We start from the raw sequence: 9,930 nt of genomic DNA on the forward strand, positions 1-9,930 counted from the left end.
TCAATTTCAGTTGTCGAGAACAAATGCGGCTCGGCGCGCGTGCGCACGCTTGTACCTACACACGCACCCGCACGCACACGCACGCACACGCAAGCACGCACGCAAGCACACACACGAAGCTTATCGGAAATTTATGCCCCATGTCTATAAATTTCTACATTTCAATTTAAAGAAAGCAGTTAACTTCCGCTATGTTTTCCTTGACTACAACTTCTTGTGACATCGTATGGGTGCTACCTACTTTGGTGTTTTCACAGGAATTCTACGAATCGCAAAGCGCTTTGCCCAAAACGTCCTGAGAGGAAGCACAGGAGGGCTTTTGATTTCCAGTGCACGACGTACACGCACGTCAAATCGCGCTCTAAAATAAACGAACAGGAACAAAGAAATCAACGCGACGTACACTCAAGGCTCTGCGACGACCCGCGCAGAGTCGTCGCCCTGTGGCATGCGCACGAAGGGTAAGGATGTGCGAGGTCAAGAACGGCCCCATAGAGCCGGATTTAATTAAACAACCATTCGGTGGCGTTATTCCAACTTAGTGAGCAAGGTGCCGTATACTACACGCTCTCGCATTTTTGTTTTGTTTTGTTTTTAGTCAGAAAGGGAACGCTCGTCGACGCAGAGCAAGGCGCTTCATCTCGGACAAAACAGCTTATGGCCCGCGCTGCACGAGACGCAGGGTTACCGGGGGGAAAATTTAATAGCGGGGTTCGCCTCTCGCTAGAAAGCCGGTTTGACTTTTGTTAGATGGCATAGAATGAACGAGATGAAAAAAAAAAACACATGAGAGGAATATCCGCCATTCTGGAAGGAAATGACAACTTTTCGGAAGGCTTTCCCAGTTCAATAACTGGGCTTGCATGACCAGACGAAGTGAAGTATTTGAATTTTTCATCTCCTTATGTTTCGTTGTGGTAAAATGAAAATACGTTCAGATTTTCTTGTTATTGCGTGTTGACAACGGCTACTCCTTGTCAATTTATTGATTTTTCTTGTAATCTCTGAATCGAATTCGCTGGTGAGTCTCGCCCATGCGGAAAAGAAGTCGTTTCCGAGGTTGACAACCCACTAATCAAAAATAGGTGCTTAAGTTCAGTTGCAGGGAAACGCAGTTCTGCCGAACAGCGGCAACCACTCGCGTCGTGTCAATAATATGAAAGGCTAATGCTGAATTCCGTGAAATCCTGTCAAAATAATATGTTTCGCAACACTTAAGGGCTTTCTTGGCGGTATCCGAAACAATTCTTTATGTAACTTTGTGTTTTTTTCATACATTTGCCTCTGACTTCATTAACGAGACCTACTTCGATGCCAGGTAATTCGTTGTTGTACTCGATGTCAGGGTTTCTGTGGATCCTCCTACTTTACTTTTTTTGTGACCGACGACGACACGCTCATATGTGGTACACAATACCTCTGTATTCGCACACAACGAGACTTCTAGGCATTATGGGGCTGATAGCCTGTGGTATATTGGACTGAATACATGCAAAGAAAAAAAATGTAAAAGGAACCATCTAATACCAAGGAATATATCAATTGGTGCCGCGGATACCCATGGATGCCAGGAATGTCAAACAGTATGGTCGTTAACGGAGGGGTAGTAAATAAGTAAATGAGGTCAGTGACAGTGTTGCTAAGAGCCTGCTTGGCTACCTATAAAAGAAGTAGATCGGATGCATGCGGTCGGACGGATTAGCTTGTGCTCAACGAACGTGTGCCACCATTAAAAGACAATAATAATTTCACTCGAAATGTTTTGCACACAAATAACCCATACATAACGGTTCGCTCACAGAACAAGAGTCTCGGTATAATCCGCTGATTCCGACGGCACTTACATCATCAACTGAATACATTCTCCGTTGTATTCGAACCACACCCATGGCGGTGTATCCCGTTTGGCTTCTGCATGTAATACGGGTATGCTTGGTCAAAGGTACGAAAGAGCAATAAAACACCTCGGGGGCTTCCTGGACGAAACACTAATTAGATAAATGCTCAAAGTACGCTTATTATGTGCTCACGAGGAGGAAAAGCTCCAAGCTTTGGCGCAACAATTTTTGTCATTTCCTTTTCTCTCTCTCCCGGTATCGCTTGCTGCCGTGCCAAGGGCTTATGGCCCGAAGTTTCTGCGACCAACAAAGCAATGGTTGTAAGCTGTGAATAATGGCTAGGTAATCCCTCTTACCATTTGCACAACGTACCCGCGAATGGAGACATTTACTGTCGAGAGTTATTTACATACAGCGCCTACTTGCGACACATATAGTCGCACTGAGATCTGCGTGGCGCGCTGTGCGGTTGGTTGTGGGTGGTAAGGGGGGGTCCACTGCGCGGGGTACGTAGGAGCGTTCCCGACTATTTGGCATTCAAGTCCGCACGTCGACAGCATTCTTTCCCGATGACGGCAGCTACCTGCAACACTCCTCTCCGGGACAGATAAAGAAATCAGAAGAAAGTAACGGTAAACGAAACGCCCATTATAGCTTCATTATCGTTTCAAGGTCTCCTCCCTTCCCTCCAAACAAAACGTTTTTTATTACTCCTGAACGACTCCCTGCCGTTCATTTTTTGTTTGTTTCCTTTAAAACCCCCTGCCAAATGCGCACCTAGCGAAGCTATTTAAACGCAGCGCCACCTTTGTGTCCTTGTCAGAGTCACGCAGTTCATGTTTAAACAGAAGACGCGCAGTCGGCTGTCGGTCAACGAAGCCTCCACAATGCGATCTTGTGAGTGGCTTACTAACTGCGTACGAGGGGCTTTGTTTCTCGCCATATGCTCCATCGTATGCGTCGTCAGCGACCCTTTGTGCCAAGAGACAACGCCGTTCCACTACGACCAGCCACAGCTGACCTGCTCGGACTTCACCAGCGCTGACGAACTAGAGAGCAACGTGCCTGATAGGCTGACCAATGGCAAGCTAGAACTTGTCCTCAAGGACAGTCAGCTTGCGTACATACCGCAGTCTGTCTTCCAAAAAGTTAAACCGTCAACGCTCGTTCTGAGCAATGTGACAGTGCGAAGCTACCGGACGCCCGATTCCGACACCTCTGTGTTTGCGGAGCTTCGAGACACACTGGAGAAGCTGGTCTTCCACAAGAACAGCAGTCTGCCGGACTCGTGGAGCTTGCTCAAGGACAACCGACTGCTCAGCGAGCTGCTACTCTTCAGGATGGCCTCGCTTCGACTGGGCCAGGACTTCAGCGAATTGCCGCCCAGTGTCAGGGACGTGGCCGTGGTCCAAAGCACGATCTCCGGTGTGGACGCCCGCTGGCTGTCTTCCTTGGACAACCTAGAGAGCCTCCGCATCGACAAGGTCGATTTGGAGAAGTTCGAAAGAACAATGCTTCCGAGACCCGCTTCCAAGCTGAAGTACCTCACGATAACGTGAGTATTGACTCTCATTTCTTTACATTATGGTACTTCAATTGTCGAGTGAGAAAGTAGACTTGCGGTCTTGACGTCTTCAACAATTGCTTCAAGGATAGCTTCGACCCTATGTAGTCCAAAGTAATTCAGAAGTCTCTGTTACGGCGTTTCCCACAGTACAGGTGTTGCTCGGACGCATAAAATCAGTGCGAGCAAGCGGTTGCCGCACACTATTAAATAACGACAGCGCCAAAATTTAATGAACACTTTGAGCGGTAGCACAGTGAGAGGGCGCCCTTCTTCAGATAAATGTAGCGCGTTGCTTCCAATCTACGCGCGGTTTCGTCAGCCTTCTTCCTGAATCACCGTATTAGCTTACGGTTCCATTATCAGAAGGATCAATTACTTATGTTTACGTGTATTTCTATAGGCGCAATACGCATTACGCCCCATCATGCGGGTTTCACTGTTCAGAAGAATGCACGACTTGATATTTTTGGGGTAGGTAACTGTATTTTACATGTGTCGTAATAAGCTGCCCTGGCGTTGATCTTGAGCCAACTAAGTTTTGTTTTTTTGCAGCAGAGGTCACAATTATTTATTGGACCTCTTGCAAAATACAGTCTTCTTGAGCAACGGTAACGAATTTGATTGGCAGAAACTCAGCACAATACTCCGAAGTTCGAATCCTGCTTATTTCGTACTTGTTGAGCTCCTTTGAATATCAAAGTTTATTATCACGTGGCCGGACGCAATGCGGAGGAAATTAAGACATTCAAAAGTAGGATAAACTGGACGTTCTGACACATATATCTTTGACTTTTGTTCCAGGTATCCTTTCGCAATGTTATGCTCGAGTTATTTAAAGAGTGCCGTCTTATATTATGCAGCAGGCCCTATAGTTTGAACGAAATCATCAGACCTGCAAGGAATTTTCATATAATGCTATTGCTGCTTTCTATTAGGAGATCGAAACATATTATATATAGAATAGGTAACCGAGCCACGGTTGTCTTTCGGTGTTATTAATAGTAAATGCAGGCGCGAAGAGGTGCGCAATATGATCGGAATTTCCATGGGTGGGTGGGTAGCTCATCAAAGACTATATAGTTTATAGTGCGACAAATGGTCTCAAACAATGCGCAAGTGCCTAGCATAGGGGAAATGAAGAGCGCGGTAACACTTGTTGCTGGAAAAGCAGTTGCATTATTAATCTTAGCACACAGACACACCAAAAAAATAAATAAACTATGCCCGTAGCATGTCATCTGCGAGTCGCTAGCAAATCTGCTAATTTAGTAATGTTCACCGCAACAATTTCCCAATTTCGTCCCACGCGAAGAAGGAGGTTTCGAGCTTTTACCACGTGTGAAACGTTCGCCCTGGCGCAGATGCAGAAGGGTGCGAAAACAGCAACTGCCGCGCTGGCCATCGGAATTTCACCCGATCACCGCTCGCATTGACTGGGACCTGTCGCCACTAGGCTTTGAATAGTCCACGTCTAAAAGCGCACAAATTTCGGTTGGGGACGTGGCCCACTTAGAACAAAGTGACGATCAGAATTATTGCTACTTCGATACGGCAACCACTTACACCGTTGTTACGTCGTGCTTTTTTTGTGTGTGTGTGTGTGTGTGTGCCAGCTACAAGATTGAACTGAGCTGATAACCAACCGCCTTTAGTAGCACCCCTACAGGTCTACATACCTGTAGATGCACGTAAAAAGGCATGCAGCCAAGTGTCCTCAGCGGTCAGTCAGATTGATCTCTTAACTTGCCCTTCCTTCATTTGAAGCTTCATGCAATTTTTCACTGTGCTTTTCTCAGTGGTACAGACTTGTCGGCGCTACCCGAAGACTTCGGACAGGACCTGCCATCTCTGGAGAAGCTCAACCTGAGAAGGAACAAGTTCGCCACTATTCAAGAGGCCGCGTTAGCTCCTTTCAAGAGTCGCACAGTCGTCGTCCAACTCGAGGGTAAGGATCTTTACTAAATCCTAGTGCTGCCACGTTGCTTTTTTTTCTGATTTAATGGAACCGAACGTCATAGTCTCGGCAGCTGTGAACAAATAAGAAAACGCTGCAAAAATTACTTCTTGACATTGAGAGATAAATGAAATGTTTTAGTTGTAAAGGGGTTTTATTCGAGTCGTAGAGCAGTAGCGACAAACGTAGCAGGTGGGGCGCAGCCAGGCAGCGAACTGAGTACGAGCCACATGATGGCAACGGGGCTTTTTCAGCGTGCCGATCTCCTTCCTCACAATCACCCCCGGTATGGAAAAGTAGCCATCCTGGCGACCTAGGGAGAGGTCATCGGATCGTAGTACGGCTTGAGCCGGCCAATGTGCACAGTCTCTCGCCCGCGATGACGGAGATCGGTAAATGGCGATACGGGATCGACCACGTAATTAAACAGTGATGTTTGCGCAACCACGCGGTACCAAAGCAAACCAAACAATCCTTCACTCATTAATCAAACTGACCACACAACCAGGTGCCAAATTCACACAGCTTTTCGTTCCTGAAAGATGCTCCTTAATCGTCGGCTGCCTTCCCTAAAAATATTGTGACGTAGATAGAGAGTTGGCAAAATTATATTTACAAAATATATACAGGGAAGTCACAGCCAAGATTGCAGAACAACAACAGCCACGAACGTGCTTCTTCAATCGTCATCTTCGTCGTCCTGCTGAGCGCCTTCTTCAGAATGCGGGAATGGCCTGTAACAATATGTTTGTCGTCGCTATTGGTTGGTATTTCTTCTTACGAAGTGATCCAGCATAAAAACTGTTTCGTGAATGCGGTCCTGAAAGGCTTAGTGACCAGCGTGGGCAGGTGTTTACTGAGCGAAACAGACATTGCATATTTATAGCGAAAGTACAGTAAAACGACGACAGTTCCCACTTTTTCGTCACTATTCGTGGAGTTGAGTTGGTCGAGGAACGGTCATGCGTCAGCGAAAACTTTATCTCCAAGATGTGTCACGACGCGTTCCCGTATGCTGAAAGGTCGTAATGTTACAGAACCTTTAAATAAACCAAGCTTTGCCAAAAATACAAACTCCTAAGGCATTAACATTCTCCACTTAGCATGATTAGCCAGCGACTGTAAAAGTGTGACACAGAGCATTCTGCTTCAACGTCACTTGTAAATTTCACGACTACGTCTTTCCTGCGGAAAGCCTCGCTTAAATTGAAACTACCGCTGAACCGTATGGAGCTCAGCGCGGACGGTCTTATCTTTTGCATGCACTAGCAGCCAAAATTCCGCAGTTTTGGCAACGCAGATACACAGAAGCACGCATACACAGCAGCCACGTTTCTCATTTCACTTTCCGTCGCGGCGTTTCTATTACGGAATTGCCTGAATAATCGCAAGACGAGCTAGAAAGCAAAGAAAAACAGTCTTAGGGAGCCACTGACAGATAGACGGTCTTTGCACCTCGAGAGCGCGTGCTCTTTTTTGTTGGTGTTGTTCGTAGTTTCTTTCGCCGTGAGAGAGCGGCCGGAGTGACCGGTCCGCGCGCCTCTCCCCCATCGTCCCCACCCCTCACTTCCTACGCGAATGTTCAATCCGCCGCAGGGAATCCCCTGGAGTGCGACTGCAGTATTCTCTTCCTGCTCGGCTACCCGGACAGCTGGCAGTACCCCAACTGCGAGAGGCCAGCAACGCTGGCCAAGACGCCACTTCGCCAACTCACGCCGTCCAGCCTGGGTTGCACTGCCGCCTCGCCCGTCGTGAAGAATGAGCAAATAAAAACACGCGCGCGTGCGCGAGCACGTCTGCGTTTTGTCTGCCGTTTTTCCAACATGCAAAGCAAGTCAGTTACGACGGCAATATCAGTTTGTTCCGGCAAGCGCCTCTCAAGTGCTTTTTCTTTCTCGTTTTTTTTTTTTTTAGAGTCCTTTTTGCTTCATTTTTCTCTCGCATCTTGACAGTCTTAAGTTGGTTTCGCTCTTGTTGTCGTTCTCCGACGCGAGTGAGGTTTGCCCGGATGCCAAAAGTCGGTCGAGGACGTAAGCACCGCTAAGGAACTGGGAAAACTTACTGAATATAAATTGTACGTGCTATATGACGGTACAGTGCGGTTGTTTTAAACTTTATGTGAACTATGCGTAAAAGCATTCTGATTTTCAGTTACCTCATTTTATCATAATTATTCCCTTTCGGAGCTGACCCATGTTTGTAACTCAGCAACTATTTCTTTTATTCTACGTTCTTTAGTAGCGTGACTTGCAGGGACGGGCCCTACTGTATGTTGTACTTTATTCTTTAAGATTTGTCATCTCGCTCTTTCTTTCCTCTTTCCTCCCCTCCTTCCTATCTTTCATTTCTATCTTTGTCTCCTCCTTTCTGAAGAGTAGGCAGGCGTTGGGCCCCTTCTGGTGGCAGTTGCCAGCCTTGCTCCTCGCTTTCTTTTTCCTGTGTATGTGTTTTCAAATCAAATAATAAGCGAAGAAAGGCAGGCAGAATCACCCATATGGATGCCAAACTCTTCTACACATACATTATATTATATATGTCATCATCATCATCAGCCTATATTTATGTCCACTGCAGGAATGTTGGATGGATAACCGGTGGACCATTAGAGTTTCAGAATGGATACCAAGAGAAGGGAAGCGCAATCGAGGACGGCAGAAAACTAGGTGTGGTGATGAAGTTACGAAATTTGCAGGTGCAAGTTGGAATCAGCTAGCGCAACACAGGGGTAATTGGAGATCGCAGGGAGAGGCCTTCGTCCTGCAGTAGACATTATATATACATATACAGTATAAAGATGCGGCTATTGCCGCAATGGTTTGCATGCAGCAACCCGAGGTCATACCTGTCTGGTAGATGCACGAATGCCGTATGGGGAAATGGCTGAAATGAAAGCAACCCAACATCAGCTAGTTTACCAGTTTACCGCTCTGCTTGCGCGTTGAGTACCCTTATACCACGAACCTTCTTCCACTTCCTTAGCGGGCGTAAATCGTAGGGAAAATGCGAATGTGCCACATTTTGCTGCTAACCTGAAAAGTTTCGCAAGCTGAGAGTAAAGAAGGTCGAGAGAAAACAATAAGCGAGATGCTTAGCAACGTTTGCCAGCAGCTTGAGCTTATAAAAAACCGTTGACGAAAAAAAAATTACACCATCTTCCCGTAGGGGAACCCTGAGTAGTATGCGAAGCAGCCATGGGGTCGACTCAAGGTAGTTTTATCAGCTGTATAAACTTGGACATGCAGCAGCACGAGCAACGCGCACAACTGTTGTCGACGCCGTCGGCGTTTTGCCCGCGTTCGCACCGAACGCGCGCGGCGTTGGTGACTGTTGCCGGTGCCTCTGGGGCGCCTACCGTCGCGTCTCTAACCTAAGCTGCTTCGCATTATCGCGCGCGCAGCCGCAGGTGTTGCCATTCGTTGCACAATCCGGAGAGGAGAGGAGGAATGCCGAGAGGAGAGGAGATGAGACAAGGAGAGGAGAGGAGGGGTAGGCGGATGCGCATGCGCAGTAGGGGTGTGGACGCACGGCGGTTGGATGGATGGAGGGAGGGAGGGAGGGAGGGAGGGAGGGAGTGACATAGCCCCGAGCATAACATGCTTCGCATCTTAAAAAATCCTGCAGATCCCACGCATTGTGGAAATCGTGTTAATGCGAAGCGTTTTGCAGGTAGCTGGCTATCCAGCATCCCTTGGGGTTCTGCAAATACTTACAACGCGGACGAACACGTTTGTGTAAGGAGAGCGATTGCATGCCTGACGTGAGTGTGTGCACGTGTGATGACGGCATCATGGCGACGACGAGGGAGAGACAAATAGAAGAAAGGCAGGGAGGTTAACCAGACGCACGTCCGGTTTGCTACCCTGCACTGGGGGTATAGGGATGAAAAAAATCCACGCATCTCCACGAAGTGAATCATGACGAGTGGGCGAAGTACTGGGGATCGCTCTTACCGTAAATCACCCGTGGCATTATCCACTCGCGCATGTCGCATGTCATGCGCATGTCGCATGTCGCGCGCGGTGTTTTGGCCTTTTATTTTGTTCTTGTTAACCTTTTACGTTGGCAGGTGCGAGCCAACGATGGCCGTGAGCACGGACAACGTGGACGGACGGACAAGCCTCGACCCTAAGGTGCTTCGCCCCTAAAAAGAGACAGAGGAGAGAGCACAGTTTCGCGCACATTTGAAGGTTCGCACTGAATCTATATACGCGGTCACCGAGACCTCTCGTCTTGAGGTGCTGCAATAACGCTTTCGTGACTTTCTGTGCCATCGACGCGTACGGCCATGGTCCAAGGATATTCATTCCCGAAAATGGTCTAGAGTATGGTGACGACGACGGTCACTGTCACCAATGGCGACGACAACAGTGGCAACGATAGTACAACGGCTGCGATGGGATGATGAATAATTTGTTGTACTCCGGCGAATAAACGTTATTGTGTTGAACCGCATAGGCCACAACATTAATGTCATGCACTGTTAATGGCACTGCAGTACACCGTTCACAAGCACTTTTGAAATGCAACCACCAAATCAGGTATAGTGTGAGACGCCCAGGCATCCACATCAC

At 47.7% G+C, this 9,930-nt stretch overlaps 1 protein-coding gene across 1 annotated transcript; it reads left to right on the top strand.

Annotated features, from left to right (window-relative positions):
• Window positions 1-2,407: 2,407 nt before the first annotated feature.
• On the top strand, window positions 2,408-7,317 carry LOC119434873 (uncharacterized). The gene is made up of 4 exons (XM_037701917.2): window positions 2,408-3,393; window positions 5,202-5,350; window positions 6,956-7,215; window positions 7,312-7,317. Exons 1-4 carry the CDS (start codon window positions 2,675-2,677, stop codon window positions 7,315-7,317), a joined length of 1,134 nt encoding a protein of 377 aa, XP_037557845.2. The 5' UTR covers window positions 2,408-2,674.
• The last annotated feature ends 2,613 nt before the right edge of the window (window positions 7,318-9,930 follow it).

This window comes from Dermacentor silvarum, unplaced genomic scaffold (assembly GCF_013339745.2).
Source record: "Dermacentor silvarum isolate Dsil-2018 unplaced genomic scaffold, BIME_Dsil_1.4 Seq3, whole genome shotgun sequence".
Lineage (NCBI taxonomy): Eukaryota > Metazoa > Arthropoda > Arachnida > Ixodida > Ixodidae > Dermacentor > Dermacentor silvarum.

What these genes read in the sequence shown, in the direction of transcription:
- LOC119434873 (XM_037701917.2), top strand. Translation starts at nt 2,675, where the DNA reads ATGTTTAAACAGAAGACGCGCAGTCGGCTGTCGGTCAACGAAGCCTCC. An exon ending in CTGAAGTACCTCACGATAAC is followed by an intron (nt 3,394 to 5,201) that starts GTGAGTATTGAC and finishes TGCTTTTCTCAG; the next exon opens with TGGTACAGACTTGTCGGCGC. An exon ending in AGTCGTCGTCCAACTCGAGG is followed by an intron (nt 5,351 to 6,955) that starts GTAAGGATCTTT and finishes AATCCGCCGCAG; the next exon opens with GGAATCCCCTGGAGTGCGAC.